This window comes from Mesoplodon bidens (assembly GCF_964165515.1).
Source record: "Mesoplodon bidens genome assembly, chromosome: 5".
Classification (NCBI taxonomy): domain Eukaryota; kingdom Metazoa; phylum Chordata; class Mammalia; order Artiodactyla; family Ziphiidae; genus Mesoplodon; species Mesoplodon bidens.
Genome location: NC_138161.1, coordinates 137,709,455 through 137,734,134, shown reverse-complemented (window position 1 = coordinate 137,734,134; position 24,680 = coordinate 137,709,455). Strand labels below are relative to the sequence as shown.

At 38.1% G+C, this 24,680-nt stretch overlaps 1 protein-coding gene across 5 annotated transcripts in view; it reads right to left on the bottom strand.

The window, feature by feature from the left end:
- Positions 1-24,680, bottom strand: part of TFDP2 (transcription factor Dp-2) — a 179,075-nt gene that overhangs the window by 111,221 nt on the left and 43,174 nt on the right. For 3 of the 5 annotated variants that reach the window (XM_081234426.1, XM_081234427.1, XM_081234428.1), the window contains exons 2-3: positions 20,567-20,685; positions 12,505-12,571 (exon numbers count right to left, since the gene is read on the bottom strand). The exons of 1 other annotated variant lie outside the window; for it this stretch is intronic. In XM_081234426.1, the coding sequence (XP_081090552.1) occupies positions 12,505-12,571; positions 20,567-20,581 (82 nt within the window). In that variant the 5' untranslated portion in view covers positions 20,582-20,685. The remainder of the gene's footprint in view (positions 1-12,504; positions 12,572-20,566; positions 20,686-24,680) is intronic. One more of the 5 variants, XM_081234430.1, reaches the window with a different exon arrangement.

The following is a 24,680-nucleotide window of genomic DNA, read 5'->3' as shown; positions in this document are numbered from 1 at the left end:
AATACAATCTCTCAGTAAGCCTCACACAGCAAGAGAGGCCAAACTTACCCTAACATGACCTCAGATTTAGAAGCCTGCCAGAGAATTTTCATAGAAATAGCAACCAAATGTCGCTTATACCTACTGTTCAAAGAAATATAAAACAAAGCTTACTAGATATTTGAGGACTTAAATTTGTTAAGTAATATTTTTTAAAAAATGGGGCAAACTTAGCAGCCTTTTTAATGAAACATATAACTCCAAAATATACAAGCTACTCTCTTTTTAAGATTTTGAGGACTGAAATAATCTCTAACACCAGTTCTTTACCCTTTCACCTTTCCAGCTCCTTTTAAACTTTTTCTCATCAAGAAAGGTAAGTTCTCACATTCCCTTCTTAGCAGACATGAATTCATATGGCCCCTATAAGGAGCCATTCCAGCAACGCTTTTGGGAAAACTCTGAATTCCTTCTCTTCCTACTGCCTTACCCACAAAATGCTTTCTTTTATTTCTGTTTCCAGGCTGTGAAGATCTTTTTAAAAAACATTACAAAACCTGAACAATTGGTTCCACTATAAACATATGTACTCTGTCTAACCTCAACTGGTTCCCTGCTGTTACACAGGGATTCCAGAATCATCTCTAGATTATAAGGGACTGAAAATAGTACAAAACAGGCTCTAATCAACAATACTCTCCAAATGGAGAACTCATAAGTTCCTCTCAAAATTAAGTGGTGTTAGGCTTCCCTAGTGGCGCACCGGTTAAGAACCCACCTGCCAATGCAGGGGACACAGGTTCAAGCCCTGGTCCAGGAAGATCCCACATGCCACAGAGCAACTAAGCCCATGTGCCACAACTACTGAGCCTGTGCGCCACAACTACTGAGCTCACGTGCCACAACTACTGAAGCTTGCGCGACTAGAGCCCGTGCTCTGCAACAAGGGAAGCCACCACAGTAAGAAGCCCACGCACCGCAACAAAGAGTAGTCCCCACTTGCCACAACTAGATAAAGCCCACGCACAGCAATGAAGACCCAACGCAGCCAAAAAAAGTAATTAATTAATTAATTTTTAAAAAAATTAAATGCTGTTTATGCAAGGAATCCAAAGTTTTTGTGACATGTAAAAATCAATCAATGTAGCTCACCATATTCATGGGCTAAAATTACTCCCACCATATATAATCACTGCAACAGGTGCAGAAAAAAAACATTTACCAAAGTCCACCATTCATTATCAAAACACTCAGAAAACTTAGAAGGGAAACTTACTCAACCAGATGCTGGGTGGCTATGAAAACTCTACCAGCTAACATCATACCTAATAATAAAAGACTTAATACTTTCCTCCTAAGATCAGGAACAAGGCAAGGATTTCTGTTCTCTCCATTTCTACTCAACCTTGAACTGGAAGTCCTAATCAGTGACATTAGGAAAGAAAAAGAAATACAAATTGGAAAGGAAAAGTTAAACTTTTTATTTACAGATGACGTGAGAGTATATAAGGAAAATCCTAAAAAATCTACAAAAGAATTACTAGAAATAAGTTTCACAAGGGAGCAGGCTACAAAAAATACAAAAACCAACTGTGTGTCTACATACTTACAAAGAACAACTGGATATTGAAATTTAAAATACCATTTACAGGGACTTCCCTGGCAGTCCAGTGGTTAAGACTCCATACTTCCACTGCAGGGGGCACAGGTTTGCTCCCTGGTTAGGGAACTAAGACCCCACATCCCACATGCCATGCAGCATGGCCAAAAAAAGAAAAAAGAAGAAAAAAAGACACCACCAATAACAAAAATATCATTTACAAAAAAAAAAAAAATCCTGAACTAATACATGATTATAGCAAGGTTGCAGGATACGAGGTTAATAAATAAAAGTCAACTGCTTTCTTATATACCAACAATAAATAATTGGAGTTTGAAACTAAGAACACAAGGCCATCTACATTAGCACCAAAAAATGAAATACTTAAGGATATATCCAATAAATATGTATAAGATCTATATGTGGAAAACGACCAAATTGTGATGAAAGAAATCAGAGATCTAATTAATGGAGAGAGAAGTCCACATTTATGCACAGAAGAATTAATATTGTTAAGATGTCAGTTATTCCCACTGATGTACAGAGTCAATGCAATCTCAATCAAAATCCCAGCAAGTTATTTTGTACATATCAACAAACTGACTCTAAAGTTTACACGGAGAGGCAAAAGACCCAGAATAGCCAACGCAATATTAAAGAAGAAAAGTTGGAGAACTGATACCACCCAACCTCAAGACTCACAGTCATCAAGGCAGTGTGGTATCAGCAAAAAAAACAAGGAAATAGATCAGTGGAATAGAATAGAGAGCCCAGAAAAAGACTTACACAAATACTTTCAACTAGACTTTGACAAAGGAGCAAAGGCAATTCAATGGAGAAAGGACAGTCTTTTCAACAAATGAGGATGGACCAACCAGACATCCACATGCAGAAAAAAAAAAAAAAGAATTAGACACACACTTTACACCTGTCACAAAATTAACTCAAAATGGAGCACAGACCTAAATGCGAACTGTAAAACTCCTAGAAGAAAAATAAGAGAAAAATCTAACTGACCTTCAGTGTGGTAATGACTTTATAGATACAACCCAAAAAGTGTGATCCATGAAAAAAAAAAAATGAGGCGTTAATGTTGGACTTCATTAAGATTAAAACTTCTCTGTGAAAGATACTGTTTCTCTAACTACCAGATAAGGAATGTCAAGTCTTTGTGTACCCTTACAAGAAACATGATACCTGTGTTTGTTTGTTTGTTTGTTTTGTGGTATGCGGGCCTCTCACTGCCGTGGCCTCTCCCGTTGCGGAGCACAGGCTCCGAACGCACAGGCTCAGCAGCCATGGCTCACAGGCCCAGCCGCTCCGCGGCATGTGGGATCCTCCCGGACCGGGGCACGAACCTGTGTCCCCTGCATCGGCAGGTGGACTCCCAACCACTGCGCCACCAGGGAAGCCCCCTGTGTTTGTTATGTCTCTTCTTTTTAAACACATGGTTATTCGGCACATTGTTCTGCACTTTTCTTTTGTTAACTTAATAATGTGTCTTTGTAGATCATTCCATACTTGTACATAGCTTTCTCACTCCCAATTGTACATCTGCATAGTACTCCATTATATGTATTGAACATAATTTATTTAGCCAGATCTTACTGATGGATTTACGCTGTTGCCAATATTTTGCTATTAATTGGGACCGCTTGGTCAAAGGAAATGTGAATGTTAAATTAATAAATGCTGTGAAATTGCTTCCCATAAAGGTTATGCTCCCACCAGCAGTATAAGAGTGCACATTATCCAACACCCTTGACAACGGTGTTTTATCAAACTTCTTAATACTCGCCAGCCTTATAGAGTGAAAAATGGTACTCAAGTGTAATTTCAAATTACGTATGGTTTGTGAATGAGGTAGGGTGCCCTTTTATCTGTGTTAAGAACCATTAATATTTTTCTGTGAACTGTTTATTCATAAGTTGTGCCCATTTCCTAAAAACTGGATTGTTGGGTAGATTGTTCCTTTCATCACAATACAGTATTTCTCTTTGTCCCTTTAATAGATTGAGGCTGTTAGTATATTTATTTAGTACCAATACTGTTTTGCTCATGGTACATCTTTGGCCATTTTTTTGTTTTTAATCTTCCTTAGATTCAAGACTTGTGGATATATTTTTCGTTCCAAACCAACTTTCTCGGTGTTCCAACTGTATCCTCTTGAGAGTTCCACCATTCTTCTTTCTTCCCGTCATGCTCTCTCTTACCTTTCCATTAGTTCTGCCTCCATAGGAGGAATCTGATTATCCAGGGATATTCCCTCTTTTGAGTTGCTGCATTCCTTTTAGTAGGTTGTCAGTTCCATAGCTGTAGGCTACTGCAATCTCTTGGACAGTGCAGGACTGGCAGTGAGTAAAAGATACGCATGTTTTCAATCTGCTGTGCAAGCAGTGAAGGAGCTGGCAAGGTGGCACTGCTACAGCTCTGCGGAGGACACAAAGGAGCAAGAGGAAGATACACGGCAGGGCTCATCTACCTGCAGGGACACCAGCAGCTGCCCGAGAAATGCATACACCTTACAGGCAAATACGGCCTCTTTCACAGGCCAGAACCACCCAAAGATATAGCCCAAGAAACAGCATGGACCTCTCAGGTAATGAAGGAATATCCCTGATCTTCAACAAAGGTTCTGCTGGGATTTCAACACTAGAGATAATGAAGCCCTGAGTTACAGTATCTTTTTCTTTCATTTAAAACAATAATACAGGGCTTCCCTGGTGGTGCAGTGGTTAAGAACCTGTTTGCCAATGCAGGGGACATGGGTTCGATCACTGGTCTGGGAAGATCCCACATGCTGCGGAGCAACTAAGCCCATGTGCCACAACTACCAAGCCTGCGCTCTGGAGCCCGTGAGCCACAACTACTGAGCCCACGAGCCACAACTACCCAAGAGCCCACACATCTAGAGCCCATGCTCCACAATAAGAGAAGCCACCACAATGAGAAGCCCACACACCGCCACGAAGAGTAGCCCCCGCTCACCGCAACTAGAGAAAGCCCAAGCGCAGCAACGAAGACCCAACACAGCCAAAAATGAATAAATAAATAAATTTATAATAAAGTAAAAAAAAATACACAATTACATGACTTATGACAAGGATATATGAATGCTCAACTGCTTCCGAATCCCCTGCTACTCGTCTGGTTATGGCAGAATAAAATCATCTTCAGGCTTGTTCTTATTTTAATTAATTATGTAACTTTTAGACCTCCAACTCTTAGATAGATGCCCTAAGACAAAAGGCTCAGAAACCTTCCTCACTGAATACCTTAACACTTTGTTTGAAAAAGCATTCAAGGCAAGTTCCTTCTTTATACATTTCTCAAAGGTTAGATAAATATTTGCATTAAGAGTCTGGAAATGCTATGGCAAATCAAGCTCTTGCAGTTCAGTATTTAGTTAGTATGCAAAAGGGAAGGGAGAGGAGGGATAAATTAGGAGTTTGGGATTAGCAGATACAAACTACTATATATAAAATAGATAAACAACAAGGTCCTACTGTATAGCACTGGGAACTATATTCAATATCTTGTAATAACCTATAATGGAAAATAATATGAAAAAGAATATATTTATATGCATAACTGAATCACTTTGATGTACACCAGAAACTAACGCAATGTTGGAAATTAACTATATTTCAATAAAAATAAACTTTTAAAAATTTACTGAATATATATAACTGCATGAGATGCCAAGCTAGACTCTAAAGACAAAAATATGAAAAAAGACCCTGGGCTTCCCTGGTGGTACAATCGTTAAGAATCCGTCTGCCAGTGCAGGGGACACGGGTTCGAGCCCTAGTCCAAGAAGATCCCACATGCTGCGGAGCAACTAAGCCCATGAGCCACAACTGCTGAGCCCACATGCTGCAACTACTGAAGCATGTGCACCTAGAGCCCGTGCTCAGCAACAAGAGTCCATGCTCACCACAACGAAGAGAAGCCCCCGCTCGCCACAACTAGAGAAAGCCCGCATACAGCAACGAGTACCCAATGCAGCCAAAAATAAAATAAATAAAACATAAATAAATTTATATATATTAAAAAAAGACCCTGCCCTTAAAGAGCTCAGAGTCTAGTAAAAAAAGGACACTCTTATAAAGAAACACAATATAATGTGATAAGGACAATCACAAAGTAGGTACAGGGTCCAAAGGTTAACACAAAGGAGGCTCAGTAACAAGGAGGTACAGAGGAATTCGTGCTCAGCTAGATTTTAAAGCATAAATAGGAATTTGCCCAGTGGCCAAGGGAAATATAGGTAGAAGGAAAGACACACAGTCTTTCAACAAAGTTCCAGTTTGGGACAGCTACTATGGAATAGTTACTTTGAAATATCTATTCTACAGAAACAGTGATGAATAAGATAAAAAAGTCTCTGACTTCATGGAGTCAGGTGGGGACCAATAAGTAAATCAGTAAAATTAAAGTCCAGTGTGATAAATACTGCAGTTGGGATAAGCAGAGAGTATTAGAGGCTTATGGGCCAAGTGGGTATAAGACCTAAACTTAGATGCTAGGAATGAACAGAAATTAGCCAGGTGAAATGTACATCTATCAGGAGTGAAGTGAGGATGCTGTCAGAGAGGTATGGCATTATAGGTACAGAGAAGAGAGAGAGGGAGGGAGGGAGGGAGAGAGGAGGGCAGGGAGAAGAGGGACAGACAGAGGGAATGTAGTTCAGTGTGGCATAAGCATAAATGTCTGAGATAAGGCTAAAGATGAAAGCAAGAACCATATCATGAAGGATCTTTTAAACTGGAGTTTGGACTTTATCTTGAGGGCAATAAGGAACAAAAAATGTTTTTTTAACTTGGGAAGACTTGTTCAGATTTGTGTTTGAGAAAAAGTATGTAGCTATAGTACAGTGAATGAAATAGAAATAAAATCTCAAAGCAAGTAAAATAGCTACAGTAATCCAGGAAATAGTTTATAGTAGTCTGAACTAAGATAATAGCAATGGAATAGAGAAAGTGGGTGGGGAGAACTGAGATATTTAGCTGGAATCAACAAGTCTTGTAAGTGATTTGACTGGGAGTAGAGAGGTCAAAAAAGGAGTCAAAGATGATGCTTCAGTTTCTGGTTTGGGCAGAGGGTGAAAGGTACTACTGTACTATCCAGTGAGATAAAGAAAAGGGAAAAGTAGCTTTTGAGAGGGTGAAATAATCACTTTAATTATGGACAGACTGAGTCTGAGATGCATGTAAGTAATTCAAATGAAGGCGTCCCATAAGCAGTTAAATGTACAAAAACTCAAGGGGCTTCCCTGGTGGCGCAGTGGTTGAGAATCTGCCTGCTGATGCAGGGAACACAGGTTCGAGCCCTGGTCTGGGAAGATCCCACATGCCGCGGAGCAACTAGGCCCGTGAGCCACAACTACTGAGCCTGTGCTCCACAACAAGAGAGGCTGCGATAGTGAGAGGCCCGCGCACCACGATGAAGAGTGGCCCCCACTCGCCACAACTAGAGAAAGCCCTCGCACAGAAACGAAGACGCAACACAGCAAAAATAAATAAATTAATAAAAACTCCTACCCCCAACATCTTCTTTAAAAAAAAAAAAAAATATATATATATATACACATATACATATATATATATACACATATACATATATATATATATACATATATATATATATATACACAAAAACTCAAGACAAAGGTTTGGGCCGGAGGTACAGATTTGAGAATCAACCATATACAAAGTAAAAGCAGTGAGAATAGATGAAATTGCCTAGGGAAAATGTACAAGGTGAGGAAAAAAAACTAAGACAAAAACCCCATGGAACACTAACATTTAGAAGATAAACAAAAGAAGAGCTAGGAGAGTAGACTGAAGGGAATGGCCAAAAAGAAGATGAAAATATTAACAAGAGGAAAAGGAGTAAGCACTTAATGAATGCTTACTATGTGCTAGGTGTTGCACTAAGTGATTGACACGCACTACCTCATTTAATCCTTACATACCCTATGAGCAATTTACCATTATTATCTGCATCGTTACAAATCTGGACATTTTGGCTTAGAGAGATCACCTTGCTCAGATTTACACATTTGGTGGAGTATAAGGAGTGCAACCAAGATTACACCCTCATCCTCCAGAGCCCCTGTTCTTAACCGCTACACTGTACTGCTTCCTCTAAGACTTAAAAAGTGTAGTATCACAGAGACAAAGAAAAACAGTGATTCAAAAAGAAAGACACCACCCCAGTAACGATGAGCTCGCTCAGCACCAAGACCTTGATTTCTAACAACATTCTCTATAAAAAGGAATCAGGACTCTTTTGGAAAATGGCTGATCTGAGGAATGGGCAGGAAATATGTCAAAGGGACACAGAAAAGCAACTGAATGCTCCCAATGGCCACAGTCCTAACAATTTGAGCAAAAAAGCTGAAGTAGTATTGGACTATGACCCAGACTATACACTAAATATCCATGAGTCCATACTGGTATAAAGAAAGAATTAGAGGGAAGAGATATGGGAACATATGTGTACGTATAACTGATTCACTGTGTTATAAAGCAGAAACGAACACACCATTGTAAAGCAATTATACTCCAATAAAGATGTAAAAAAAAAAAAAAAGAAAGAATTAACTAACTAAATAAATAAATAAATGGAGGAGAAGAGACAAATCTAGGGTGGAAAAATTCCAAACAAATCATGTAGATACTCACAACTCAAAGAAGTGGAGCAAACTCTCCACTCCTCAAGTGTGGGCTCCACATAATGACTTCCTTCCAAAGACTATGGTATGGAAAGGGGGAAGGGGTGGAGAGTGCCTTTACAGTAGAGAAACATGACAAACACTACATCAGCCAAGTGACCAAGTTTCACACCAATAATGATAAGTCATGTTGATACCCTTAATATGTTGTGATGAAAATGGCCCTTTATCTCTGTGGTCTTTCTCTCAAAAACCTATAACCCCAATCTAAGTATGAGAAAAACAATAAGAAAAATCCCAATTCAGGGACATTCTACAAAATACCTAACCAGTACACCTCAAAACTGTCAAGTTATTAAAAACATGGAAAGTCTGAGATACTGCCACAGCCAAAAGAAGCGAAGGATGCATGATCATGAAGTGTAATGTGGTATCCGGAATGCTCTCCTGGAACAGAAAAAGGACATTAGCTACAAACTAAGGAAGTCTGAATGAACTATGAACTTCTATTCATTATAATGTATCAATACTGGCTCATTAATTATAAAATCTGTACTAGAATAATGTAGGATGTTAACAGTAGGGAAACCCAGTGAGGGGATTATGAGATCTCTCTGTACTATTTCTGTGATTTCTCTATAAACCTAAAGCTGTTCTAAAATTAAAAGGTTATTTTTAAAGGGTGGGGGGCACATTAACTGTGCCAAAAGCTGATAAACCGAAAACAAAAAAAGACAAAATCAAGGGCAGTTTCAATGGATTAATGGAGTCAAAAGCCAGATGACATTGGGCAGAGAAGTGAATGAAAGCTGCGAATGGGACTGTAAGTGTATAGCTTCTTCCAAGAAGTCTGATAATGATGGGGAGAACAAATGAGGGCTGGAAGTAGACACTAAGTTGAAGAAAATGTTTTTTGTTTAAATCAAGGTATAACTCACATACCCCAAAATTCACTGATTTCCAGTATATACACAAGGTTGTATAGCTACAACCACTATTTCCAGAACATTTTCATGACTTCAAAAAGAAATGGTAAAATTAAAGACCACTTAGACAAGTTGAATATGTTCATAAATAAGAAGACATAGCATTGTTAAGATGTCAATAAAACCGAAGTGATTTAGAGATCCAATGCAATCTCTATCAAAAATCTAACAGCCTGGGCTTCCCTGGTGGCGCAGTGGTTAAGAATCTGCCTGCCAATGCAGGGGACACGGGTTCGAGCCCTGGTCCAGGAAGATCCCACATGCCGCGGAGCAACTAAGCCCATGCTCCACAACTACTGAGCCTGTGCTCTAGAGCCTGTGAGCCACAACTACTGAAGCCCGTGTGCCACAACTACTGAAGCCCGCGCACCTAGAGCCTGTGCTCTGCAACAAGAGAAGCCACCACAATGAGAAGCCTGCGCCCCGCAACAAAGAGTAGCCCCCGCTCACTGCAACTAGAAAAAGCCTGCGTGCAGCAGCGAAGACCCAATGCCGGCAAAAATTAATGAATAAATAAATAAATTTAAAAAAAAATCTGGGCTTCCCTGGTGGCACAGTGGTTGAGAGTCCGCCTGCCGATGCAGGGGACACAGGTTCGTGCCTCGGTCCAGGAAGATCCCATGTGCTGCAGAGTGGCTGGGCCCGTGAGCCATGGCCGCTGAGCCTGCACGTCCGGAGCCTACGCTCCTCAACAGGAGAGGCCACAACAGTGAGAGGCCCGCATACCACGATAAATACATAAATAAATTAAAAAAATAAAATCTAACAGCTTTTTCCACAGAAATGGAAAATGTAATCTTCAAATTCATGCAGAATTGCAAGAGATCCTAAATAGTCAGAACAATCTCGAAGAAGAATAAAGTAGGATTCACACTTTTTGACTTTGAAACATACTACAAAACTACAGTAATTAAAACATTATGGTATTGACATATGGACAGACATATAGACCAATGGAATAGAATAAAAAGTCCAGAAATAAATCCTCACATATATGGCCAGCAGATTTTTGACAGGGGTACTAAGACCATTCAATGGTCAAAGGACAGTCTTTTCGACAAATGGTACTGGGAAAACTGGATATCCTTATGTCAGTTTGACCCTGACTTTGTATCATATACAAAAATTAACTCAAAATGGATCAAAGACCTAAACCTAAGAGCTAAAACTTTAAAATTCTCAGAAGAAAACATTGGGGAAAATTTTCATTACACTGGATTTGGCAACCATTAAATGGAAATGACACCAAAAGCACAGGCAATAGTAGAAAAAATAGATTAATTGGACTTCATCAAAACAAAGAAGTTTTGCACATCAAAGGATACTATCAAGAAAGCAAAAAGACAACCTGATGAATGGGAGAAAATTTTTGCAAATCATTTCTCTCATAAGGAATTAATATCCAGAACGTATAAAAACTTCTAGAACTCAACAACAAAAAACAAACAATCCAATTCAAAAATGGGTAAACGACTTGAGTAGACATTTCTTCAAAGAAGATATATGAATAGCAAATAAGCACATGAAAATACGCTCAATATTACTAGTCATTAGGGAAATGCAAATCAAAACCACAATAAGATATCACTTCACACCGATAACGATGGCTACAATAAGTTAAGTGTTGGCAAGAATGTGAAGAAACTGGAACCCTTGTGCACTGTTGATGGGAATGTAAAATGGTACAGCTGCTATAAAAATCGAAATGGCAATTTCTCAAAAAATTAAAAATAATTCTGTTATTTGACCCATATGACATATGACCCAGCAATTCCGCTTCTAGGAATATATCCGAAAGAACTAAAAGCAGGGTCTCAAAAAGATATTTGTACTCCCAGTTCACAGCAGCATCACTCACAATAGCTAAAATATGGAAGCAACCCATGTGTCCACTGATGGATGAATGGATAAGCAAAATGTGGTACATACTTAAAATGGAATGGTATTCGGCCTTAAAAAGGAAGGGAATTCGGCCATATGCTACCACATGGGTGAAACTTGAGGACACTAAGCAAAATAAGCCAGTCACAAAAAGACAAATACTGTATAATTCTACTTATATGAGGTACGTAGAGTAGTGAAAATCATAGATACAGAAAGTAGAATGGTTCTTGCCAGAGGTTTAAAGGAGGAGGAGAAAATAGGGAATTGTTGTTTAATGGGTGTAGAATTTTAGTTTTGCAAGATGAAGAGTTACGGATATGAATGGTGGTGATGGTTGCACAATATGAATGTACTTATTAAATGCCACCAAACTGTACACTTAAAAATGGTTAAAGTGGTAAACTTTATGTTATGTGTGTTTTACCACAATAAAAAAAATTGGGGAAAAAATGACAAGCATCAAGGCTTCAAGTATCTCTTTCATTGCTTCATAATACATTAAATTCTTAGAATACTTCTACAGACCATTTCTACTCTTAAGCTAGCAATTTTTATACTGAAATACAGATTTCTCTAGCCTTCTCTCCACCTTAGACATACATAGCCCACCTCAGGCATAAAGCCTTTGAGGAAGCTGATGTTTCTCTCATAGCTATCTGTATTGTAACAGTAGACAGTTTTGTTTTTACCTTTGTATATGTATAATGGAAAAATTTAAACGTATACAAAGGAAGAGAGAAAAGAATAATGAAACCCCATATAACCATCACCCAGCTTAAACCATTAACCAACTCACAGAGAATTCTGTTTTATCTATAATTCCACTCACTTTACTCTTCTTCCCTCACTGGATTATTCTGAAGCCAATCCCAAACAACATATAATTTCAACCATTAAGATGTCAGATGTTATTTCTACCTACTAAAAGATACTGTTGAAAGATACATAGTGAAAGATACTGACAAGTGTCCTGCACAAATTCTTGTATGGATGGATCAGATTTCTGATATAAGCATTCCCCCAGTAAACCATCTATTACACAAAGGAATTACATATATATTCATTCGTTCTACTGTATTCCTTACAAGTTAAACCACTAGCAAATAGGGTCTCTCAAAACACACACACACACACACACACACTCTCTCTCTCTCTCTCTCTCTCTCTCTCTCTCTCTCTCTCTCTCTCTCCACCCCCCCCCTCCACCTCTCAGAGGTAACTGACTTTTATATGATAGAAGTTCTTTGGAATATGATAACACAGTAATATTATAAAATTATTATACATAAAGTAATTCTTCATCTAACTGCTTATTTTATAAAACAAATGCAATAAAACTAGCTCAATGCAGAAAATGTTTATTCAACTGTCCTTACCTTTTGTTGGACTGAGATTCTGATCTATAAATCCTCTTAATTCTGCATTTGTAGAAGTCAAACCAACCTGAATAAAATAGTTTAAAAAATTATACATAGGATCTTAAATAATATGTGATCACTTAATAAGCTATTATTAATAACCTTCCACCAGAGGTCCATATCAAATATTATACATTGTCACATAAAGATGAGTTAATGATATCAACTATAGGAGCTGGATTAAAACATTGTCATTTTGCTTGAAATGGGAAAAATAATGCACTGTCCAGATCAAGATAAAAATTAATGAAATAATGTTACTTATGAGCAGATGTGAGATCTATAGATTTTACTGATGGTTTTTTTGAAAGCAAGTAATCTGGCAACCATGAAGTTGCCAAAAGATATACCAAAATTCCACCCTCATTGCTGCCCTTAATTTTTACTGTTCATAATCACTGCATATAATGCTTTTAAACATTATGACATGTAATGGACCAAATAAAGACCATTAATACCACAACGCAGACATGAGGTCCACCGGCCTTGGGTTCATCCTGCAGTTCATCAAGCCCACTATGTGTATGGCTGTGGTCAAGTCACACAAGCTCTCTATACCTCGGTCTCCTCATCCATAAATTAGAGGCCGCTGAAGGTGCTTACCAATTCAGGTTGTTAGAAAGATTAAGAAAAAGAATTCATGTAAAGCACAGGGCTTGGCACAAAGTGCTCAATCCATTTTAATGTTCATTACTGTTTGTAAGATACTTGAGGGACTACCTAAAGCAAGTGTGTTTATAAATTCTCCTTTAGACAATATATTTCTTTTAATGGGATGTCTACTGGACTACTTGGAATCATAAGCTGAATATGGTAGTATCATCAAGCGGAGTTTTAAAATTTCATTATAGATAGAGCCAGCAGGAAAAAACCCTCTATTTTTAAAAACTTGTCACAAAGCAAGTATTCAATAAATGGTTCTACTATTACTACTGTATTATTGTTTTAATCCTTGTAGATTTGTAACCTTGAAACATCCATGCTAATTTAGTACCCCAAACATCCTCTCAAAGTACTAACACACTGAAAGGATTTTTAGGCACACAGAGCTCTGTAAGTTTATATCTGTGTACTTGCTTTATGTTTTTAAACTATCCACTGCTTTAACACTGTATATTCTTCAAAACCACTTATTTGATACTTTATAATTTCATAATATAAGAACTAATTATTTCATTATTTGGGAATTCAGATGTTCTACTAATAGCTATTTCTTTTTTTCAAGAGATGCTACCAGAAATATTTCTACATATCGCTCACATCATAGGAAAGTAATTCTGATGCAAACCTATGTCTGGCATCTAATATTAAATTTTTATGGAAGCAGCTGAAGACAGAGGCATCTAAAACATAGCCTCTTAATTCTATGTAGATAATGGTGCAGATCCTTAATCCTGTCTAGCTTCTCGTAAGTATTCTATTAGAAGTAAAGTAAACCTTTTGCAACACAATTTCCAACAAAATACCACCGCGTGGATTTCCAGGGTTGCTCACAAATACTAACGTTAAGCGTTCAATTTGTAAATGCCGAGAGTTTACTGTGGCGTCACTAACATGCCTCTCCTTTTTAAGCTCTTCTACTACAAAAAAAGGGAAAGGCGAAATTTCTGTTGGTGCCCTGCTGTAAACAGAAAGCAAAGAAGGCAAAGACAGCCTTTAATATAGTCCATGCTTAATACAATGTGATTATTTAATACATGTATTACAATAACTTCAAAAGTATCAGTTTATACCTTTTTGTTATTATACAAAGATAACGGCAAAAACCTCAACCAAAACCACATACTCACAGTCGAGAGTTCAGTTACTGGATTACTGTTACATTTAAACACCTGCTGTTACTGTTCAACGTTTGCTACTTCTAAGTGAAGTAGCAAACGCATTTGGAAACATTTTAAGCAGCTGTACACCTGCACCTTAGTGAACAACAGGTTATACCCCAAAAAGATAAAAGTCAATTGTAAATCAATAGTGTGTGTAATTTTGGTCTCAAGGATGGAGGGGAGGTGTTTGTATTCAGAGCTTAAATAAATACTACTAAAATTTAATTAAAACTTCAAAAATGTATTAATTTCTGCTTTCATAAACACTGCATAGCTTAAAGATTCAAAGAAAAAGTAGATTTGCAAGTAGAAAAAGTTGGGTAGGAAAGGCATTTAAAAATATTAGCTATTCTTTCTTTATTCTGTCTATTTAAAAAGGATCTTTCTATATAATGTTTCTCAGATCAAGAGAAAAAAGTAAACTAATTTTATGTAAAATTTTTCATCTAATAAGATCCTGAGAAAAGTTTTCTATCAGGATATTCAAACACCGTGTTGCATACTGTAAGCAGTCACTAAATGTCTACTGAATAAAAAATATCCAAAGCCCAAATGTTAAGTCAAACGATATTCCCCAATAACAGCATTATAATTTCACTGATCTTTAACATTTCAGATTGATATAACTGAAAGATTCAAAGCGAGATGGTCTGTGATCAAAGTTCAGCTCTACCATTCATTCACAAGCAAGGGGTTCTTGGAACAGTCACTGCAAAATGAGGATGACCATACACATGTGTACAACAAACTCAGACAGCTCTTTAGACCAAATTAAATAATTATGTGAACATGTTTGTTAATGGCAAAGCAATATTCAAGTTTGGGTCGTTAATTCAAAGGGCAATGGCTTTACTACTTCAACACTGACCTAGACAATTCATAAGAGAGACACAAATGACTGATAAACACAGAGAATACCAATTTGACCTAACTAGCAATTAGAGAAATGTAGTAAATTACATACCATTTTTTTTGCTGATTAGATTGACCAAGATGAGAAAGAAAATAAAGGGAAATGGCACTCTCATACACCACTGGTGAATACGTAAATTGGTGTAATCTTTCTGAAATGCAATTTAGCAATATGAATCAAGAGTCCAAAAAGTACATACTCTTTGGGCCAGTAATTTCATAAGACTTTTGTTTCATGGAAATAATCCAAGGAGTAAACAAAAATAAACAAAAAGTTAAAAAAAGAGAAAAAATGGAAATAACGGCTAATAATAGGAAACTAGTGTAATGCCCATAGAATAGATAACATAAAAGAGCCATTTAAAACGTTATAGAGTTATCAAGACAAGAAAAGGTTTCCATCATAGAGACTAAGCTAAATAGTAGGTTACAAAACAGTCTGGCCTCATTTTTATTAAAAAAAATATATACATAGATTTTGGTATATATGTATATACCAGATGTATTCTTAGGCAGAATTTTGCTGATAATCTCTAGGCTAGTTTCTTTTCTTTATCTGTACTTTCTATTTTTTCTGTAATGAGTATTATGGCTTACATATTGTTAAAAGATTCTTTGACAAGGCAAAAAATTACACCTCAAATTATCTTTCAAATTCTTTATTGCATACTAAGTGAACTTAAGTGAGAACACATCTCCATTTTTGGTCTAGAAGAGTATCACTGGATACTAGATACTACCTGATAACAATTTTATCCCAGATACAATGAATATATGCCAGCTCTGCAGAACTTCCTTTTGCAAAATGAAACATCCCACATTCCGTGCAGTCCTGGTAGGGCTGTTCATCTTAGAGCCTCAAATGTGCTATGACAATAGGAGTGGACCCATGCATGACGCACAGTGAAGCAGCAAACCCATTATGGTACCCTACTTCCTTCTCTACTTGTCTAAGCGTGTGGGCCAAGCAGAGTCAACCAAAGCTCCTCCATGGAATTTGAAATATAAATGCTAAAAAAGAAAAGTTCCCTCTCTTCTTCTGAGATAAGCATTATGAGGCCAATGTAGGCTATTATGCCACCATAGAGAGCCAAGAGTTGGAAAAAGGGGGGCAGAGCCCTGACGCCCATCACTTCCCTGAACCCGGTTGTATTTGAAGCCAGAGTACTCCAGACTTTTCAGTCATGCCAATCAACACATTCCACGTTTTGCCTTAAGTGATTCTGAATAGGGTTTTCTAATACCTGCAACCATAAGAGACCTAGGATGGCATGGCTGAGGCGAAACTAACGTTTCACAAAAAACTGTTCTCATAAGAGAAATGCAAAATGAGAAACAGAAACTGAAGATGCAACTATTTGAACATATGTTTAATAATGCTTCCATAGGGCTTCCCTGGTGGCACAGTGGTGGAGAGTCCGCCTGCCGATGCAGGGGACATGGGTTCGAGCCCCGGTCCGGGAAGATCCCACATGCCGCGGAGCGGCTGGGCCCGTGAGCCATGGCCGCTGAGCCTGCGCGTCCGGAGCCTGTGCTCCGCAACGGAAGAGGCCACAACAGTGAGAGGCCCGCGTACCGCAAAAAAAAAAAAAAGGCTTCCATAAAACCTGGGAAATCTCTTCTATATGTAAGAGTCACTTTTCAGTGGCCTGTGACACAATTATCACCCCCCCCTTCCTGAAACACTGTCTTCACTTGGCGTCCACATCATCAGGGTAACGTTCTTTCCTTCCTTGTCCATTCCTTCAGTGTCCTTTGCTGCCTCTCCTCCTCCCCAACTGTTGGAGATTCCCTGCGTTCAGACCTTGGTCCTTACGTATTCTCTAGCCATGCATGAACTATATAATCTCATGGAATCATACTGCTTTAAAATAATCAATCTAATATGAAATGACTCCAAAATTTTTATATCCAGCCCCAAGCTTTCCCCTGAGCTCCGGAGTCATTATTAATCATTATATTAACTGCCTGGTCAATATCTCCACCTGGATGTTTTCATGTCCCTCGACTTTAATATGTTCAAAACAATTTTTGAGTTTGCCACAAAATCCTGTACTTGCCCAGGGGTTCCTCTTCTCATTAAACCGCAAAGGCACTTACCCAGTTACACAAGCCGAATGCTGAGAAATCTTTAACTTATTCCCTGTCCCCATATCCTAATTACTCAATAAGTCCTGGTGGCTGTCCCTTCAAATACATCCTAGATTCAACCACTTTTCCCATCTCTAATATCACAACCCCAGCTCAAGTCGCCATACTCTGATGTCTGAACTACTGGGACAAGTACCAAATGAGTTCCCCCACTTCTACTCTGCCCCTCTTCAGTCTATTCACTCAGCAGCCAGAACAAGCTTTTGAAAATGCTAAGTCAGGACATGAAACCATCCTCAAAACCTCCAACAGCTCCCCACTGACATTTAAAACACACGCTGCTCACCCCAGTGTTTGAGGCTCCCCATGACCTGGATCCTCCCACTCTCCCCGGCTTAATTACTCTGTTCCGTCTTATCAACTGGTCCTTTGCTGCTCTTTGAACAACCTCACTTTCTCCTGCCTCTACCTGGAATGCTCTTTCCCCAGATATTCACATGGCTGGCTCCTTCTTCTTGCACTGAGACTTAAGAGCATTCTTCTGTCTAAACATCATTTCCTTAAAGAGGACTCTTCTGAACACCTCGTTGAAAGAGACCTCCCTCATCGCTGTCACTTTCTCTCCTCTTACCCTGTTTTATTTTTCTTCGTAACAGTTATTGTTACCTGACATTATATATTTACCATCTTCTCTCACTACACTATAAACCCCAAGAAGGTAGGAGCCCGGAAGAGCGTCAGACACATCTATTTGTTGGAGAGAGATGGGGAGGGGGGAGATGAGAATGAGTTGTTCATGGCATTGTAAACTGGTATGAGCCTTCCAGTAAGTACCTCGACAAAATATATTAAAAGTCACAAAAATGTTCTTATCTATGGCAGAATGGCTAGTGAACTTGATTAGATGTTTAGCCTATTTCAATTCTTTCCCACATGCTTCAGCCCAGTCTGAGGCCTGACCTCTCCATGTCCCCAACTCCAGGGAATCAGAAGAGGGTCAGCTCATGACGTAGCCCTTTCCCCCTAGGTTGCTGTAGCAGAAAGAGAAACTGTTTGCATACTCTTTGATTACTTCCAAATATACAAACGAAATAATGGGAGAATAGTTACCACTGGTTCAAATGCTTTGTTACTTTAGGGAAACAACTTTTAATATAGCAAACTGTACATATGGCTAGGAAGATTTAAGGTACATTTTTAAGCCGAAATATACTCGCTAGTTGAATGTTAACCATCCTGTTGCTCAGGATAACTTTTACATTCTCTTTTTTCTAGAGGAGAGAAAATCCAGGAAATATCCTGGAAGAAAATTCCCAATACACAGACTAAAAATTTGCTTCTTTTCCCCAGACAGCACTTAAATGAATATATACAAGAGCCATAGATTAAAAGAGACTACTCTTAATGGATAAAGAAGATGTGGTACATATACCACACGAACGAAATGAAATTGGGTCATTTGTAGAGACGTGGATGGACCTAGAGACTGTCATACAGAGTAAGACAGAAAGCAAAAACCAAATATCATATATTAACCCATATATGTGGAATCTAGAAAAATGGTACAGATGAACCGGTTTGCAAGGCAGAAATAGAGACACAGATGTAGAGAACAAACGTATGGACACCAAGGGGGGAAAGCTGGAACTGGGAGATTGGGATTGACATATATACACTAATATGTATAAAACAGGTAACTAATGAGAACCCGCTGTATAGCACAGGGAACTCAACACCACTTCGCTGTACAGCAGAAACTAACACAACACTGTAAAACAAATGTACCCCAATGAAAAAAAAATTTTTAAAGCACACTACTCCTGATAATTTATGCTAAAAAATTAATTAGATGATAATGAACCAAAGTCTATATCTGCTTATAGCTACCCATGTGTGTTAAAAGCAAGGTCAATAATGGGAAAATAGAGATAAGTAATCAGGGTGTTTTTTTGGTTTTGGGCTGTTTTTTGTTTGTTTGTTTTTGATGCTCTTCTTTAAATGTATAATGGGTAGTATCTGGAACTGTCTGGCTCACAAGATCTTTTTATACAATGTAACACTTGCCTCTGGTCACAATTATCCAAACTACTAGCAGATATCAGGCTAGAGTAATGCCAGAGGTCCTTCCCAAGGAGTCTGAAATTAGAGCTGACACAGGCAGACAGGATTTGTCAGGCTGCCTGCCCCCATTTCCTTCACCCCTCTCCCTCTCTCTCTCTCTCTCTCTCTCTCTCTCTGAATAGGCTGGTACTGTAACAAGTAGATCAAGATGCTGACTGAGAACTGAGGAAGATGATTTGCAGAGAGACACAGAGTAATGAAGCCAATGCACAGAAACAAATAGAGATGACAAATGGAAACCAAATACTGCTTCGATTCCTGGTAGATTTCAAGTTTCTGGACCCAGATCTTTCTGAGGACCCACTAAATTCCTCCTCTTGAATTCCCTGAGCCATCCGGTATCTTTATAATAAATTCCCTTTTTGTTTAAGGTAGCCCAAGCTGGTTTCTGTTACCTGTAATCAAATATTCCAACATAATCTGGGAACAGTAATTATAATAAATTATTTCCCTATATGTTGTAGTATTTCTTTTCTGGCATAATCCTTCACCATGACTGGAAATAAATCCATTGATACAGGGTGATAATAAGAATGTAACTTGAAAGGAAGTAGATTCAGAAATGAGAGCCTTAAGCAAAAGAAAAACAGAAATAACTTCTCCAAAAAAACTAAGTCTCATGTTCCCTCAGAAATCATCTCATGGAGGACAGCAAGCTTCTTCTGAACAACATCTGACTGTACACATTTCCAAGAGTAAATCCAAAAGAAAAAATGTGAGCCAAAGAAAACAGTGATTCTTCTCAATAATGCCAAGTAAGTCTCCAGCAAGCACCAAAACAAATTTATCACAGCACACAAAACAGGAGGGGTGGGGGAGTGGGAAACTTTCTGGAGATCGCAATTTTGCAGCTGTTGAGATGGAGCAACCTGGCAGCGATTTGCAATGGTCATGACAACACAATATTCAACAGTGTTAAAGTTTACTACCTCATTCTTTGCAGGAACAAAAACAGTGATAAATTAATGCCGGTAAACTGAATTTCATTAATCAGAATGGCAAAGAAAATATGCATACGAAAAAGTACAACTCATTTTTTAAATACTTACATTTAAAAATTTACAAATACTTACATTTTTTGCCGTCATGTCAAATTGTATTCAATTTAAAATTCTGTAAAGCCATTAAAAAACAAACAAAAAAACAAAACAAAACAAAAAACTTCGTCTTCAATATTCTTTAAAAGAACATCCTGTTAAAAGGAAAAAAAGGGAATAATAATGTAATAATAATAATAAGCAACATTTATGTCATATTTACTATGAGGCATGCATTGTTCTTTAAATTTTCTAAATTAACCCTCACAACAACACTGTGAGATATGTACCATTCTAACTGTCATTTTCCAGATAAAAATTGAGATTTAGAGATGTTAAATAATTTGACCAAACCAACTCAGCTAAGAAGTGACAAAGACTGGGCTTTGAAATATTATACCATGCTGTTTTAGATAATCCATTGAAAGCAACACCAGGGCTTCTTGGAGAAACAGCCAATTCCAGCACTGGGCAGGTAATGTATAAGATAAACCTAGAACATTGTATTGTACCTAAAGTAAGTATGGGCTCGAAAAATGATGGAGACATATCAAAAGTATACAGGAGCCAGCTTAAAGGGTCGACAAGTTAAGCCAGCTTAAAGGGGCAATTAAGCACCTAAGTATATACTGATAGCAACAGACTGTAACAGATTCTAAACCCATTAAATAATAATCCAGGAGTCCATACTGATAGAAACAAATAACGAGGAGGAAGGGAAAGCTCTTCTTTGCAATACAATGCCAACTAATATGTATAAAGAAGTGAAGCAGTTAGAAAACTACCAATTTGTAAACACTGTGATATTAATGGATTGGGCAAGAATCACCAAAGATGCTAAAACTAGTAGATGAAAGTTGGTGAGCAAAAGAATATTTACATAGTCTTGAAATATTTCCCTACAAAATACCTCTTAATTCAAATTTTACAGTGCAGAAACCTGGCACATACCACTTCATGCAAAGTAATCAAAGCTACCAAATGACAACCAACAATGAGACAAACCAACATCATGCATCTCCTCAAGTGCACTGCAATGGATACAGTATCACTTCTGAGGTATTTCTGAAAATGAATAATCTAAATCTAATCATGAGGCAGCAACTGAGAAATTCAAATTGAGAGACATTCTATGAAATAATGGCCTGAGCTCTTAAAAAAATATTAGTATCATGAAAGACAAAGGAGGCTTAAAGAAACAGTCCAGATTTTAAAAGACTACAGTCATATGAAAATTAAATTTAATGTGTGATCCCGGACTGGATTCTGAACCACAAAAAATAATTGCTATGAAGACCAAGGGCAATTGGAGAAATCAAAACATGGTCCACAGGCTAGATAACTGTATTGTTTCATTTCTTGCTTTTGATCAGAGGATTGTGCTCTTTTTTTAAGTAAATGTCCTCATTCTTAGAAAAAATATACCAAAATATTTAGTAGTGAAAGGGTATGATAGGAGCTACTTACTTTCAAATGATGAAAAACATATATAATCTCTATATATGGAGAAAGTGGGAGTGATAAAGCATATGTGGCAAAATGTTGACAATTGGTGAATCTGGGTGAAGGGTACTCAGGAGGTCTCTGCCCTATTTCTGCAACTTTTATTTTAAAATTATTTCAAAATTAAAACTTTTATAAGACATTCAAGGGGAAGGATAAAATAAAATTTCACTTCAAAAAGGCCATAAATAATAGGGGCTTAAAGAAATGGAGGCTCCATATGTCCGCCTTCTATGCTAGAATTTGAATCTACAAGTCAAACTGTTGGGGGTTGGGTGGGGAGATGTTTTTACTTTTCAGTAAAGCAATGTAATTTTTCAATGATAAAGAAAACATATATTTAAAAACCCAAGCAAGACCTGAACTACGACTGTGATTTTTGCTTTCCCACTGTAGCTGCAGATTTGTTCACGTCTGTCATGACCTAATATGAAAATCAAGTTCCTACACTGGAACTGCTTCACATTTGTCAGTTATTTGTTATATCCTCTTCAGTGTTACAAATATGACGTAAATAATAAAGCACAAGTTCCTGACATCCCATTCACCAAACTACCTGGCATATTCAAACTAAGGAATTTAAGGCTAAAATGTAAGTATTGCATTTTGAAGATTAATATTTTAAGCAAGTTTGATTTAATATAGCTACATAAAACTCTGTAGCTAACAGATATGAAACATCTCTTTAAGCACAGACTTACAAAATTTGTCCACATACAAAATCACCAACGGAGTAGCAACAAATTTCAGAGACAATATTATACAGATTATGGTCTCTGACCACAGTGAAATTAAATTAGGAGTCATTTTTTTCTAAAGTTGTATATTTAGAAAATAAAACTATAGCATTGCTCAAACAATCCATGAATTAGAGAAGGAAATTTAAAATGTTTAGAACTGAATGACAATAAAAAACAGTAGAGTGCAGCTGAAATAGTACTTAGAAGTAAATTTACATTTCTCTTCATTCATTAAGTAATCAACTTAAAAGCTTTTTAAAAAGATCAGTGGGAACTCAAAGAAAGAAGAAAAGAAACAAAAGAGTAAGAATTAATGAAATAGGGGGCTTCCCTGATGGTGCAGTGGTTAAGAATCTGCCTGCCAATGCAGGGAACACGGGTTCGATTCCTGGTCCGGGAAGATCCCACATGCCGCGGAGCAACTAAGCCTGTGCACCACAACTACTGAGCCTGCGCTCCAGAGCCCGCTCACCACAACTACTGAGCCCACGTGCCACAACTACTGAAGCCCACGTGCCTAGAGCTGTGCTCCACAACAAGAGAAGCCACTGCAATGAGAAGCCCGCGCACCGCAAAGAGTAGCCCCCGCTCACCACAACTAGAGAAAGCCTGTGCACAGCAATGAAGACCCAACACAGCCATAAATAAATTAATTTTTTAAAAAAGAATTAATGAAATAGGAAAAAATCAAAATAACAACTGGTTCTAAATGTCCTGCTTGAAGTAGACATATAATAAGCAGCAGTGTAGCAGAGTGAAAAGACCATGATTTTTTTTTTTAACTTAGACTCAGTCTGAGCTCTGACACTTATTAGCTGTGTGACCTTGAACAAGTGACTTAACCTCTTTGAGCTTCAGTGTCCTCATTTGAAAAATAGGTATACAGAGTTTTTCAGGGTTATATTAGTGAAAAAGGAGGGAAGGGGGCAGGGCACAACCTTTGAAAGAATGACATAGACCTTGAGGTTACGACATAAAACAGGTCAGAACCAATTAGATCCAAGAGGGCAGAAGATTAGACTTCCAGGAGACCTTGAGCCTCACTACATGCCCACTGTAATACATTAGCATATGCTAAGTGACACACCCACAGGTGCCATGACAGTTCCAAGGCCAACCTTTAAAGGCCAAGAAGTGGACAGTGGTGGCCCAATTCCTGGAAATCTCCGTCCCTTCTCCAAGAGAGTTGGAATAATCCTCCCACTCGTTAGCCTATGAAATTAGTCAGCCCATAAAAACTAACCACTCCATATTTTGGGGCCTCTTGCCTTCTGAGATGGCCCACACTCTGTCCGTGGAGTGTGTTTCCCCCAGGGCCATTCTCACCTTTTCAGATGGACCACATTCTGTTTATGGAATGTGTATCTCTCTAAATAAATCCACTTCTTACCTATCACTTTGCCTCTCACTAAATTCTTTCTGTGACGAGACATAAAGAACCTGAGCTTCATTACATCCTGAGACCAGATGTGTGATCTCAATTAAAAGACAGTGGGTTCAAGTCCCAATCTGGGTTTTGGCCGGGTTTGAGTCCTGACTCGTGGGTTCAAGTCCCAATCTGGATTTTGGCCGGGTCTGAGTCCCAACACGTGGGTTCAAGTCCCAATCTGGATTTTGGCTGGGTTTGAGTCCCAGCCCGTGGGTTAGAGTCCCAGTCTGGGTTTTGGCTGGGTTTGAGTCCTGACTTGTGGGTTCAAGTCCCAGTCTGGGACTCAAGTCCCATCTGAGTTGTGCTGTTTCATTAGGAGTAAGTTAGATACATTGTGTCAAAGTGAAAAGCAACAGATCACCCAAGCCAGTGTAACAAATGTCCTCCAATTTATAAATACATAAACACTGAACACTCCAAACAGCCAAAAAAAATCAGTTTAAATATTTTTTAGATGGTCTTATGACCTACTGAAATA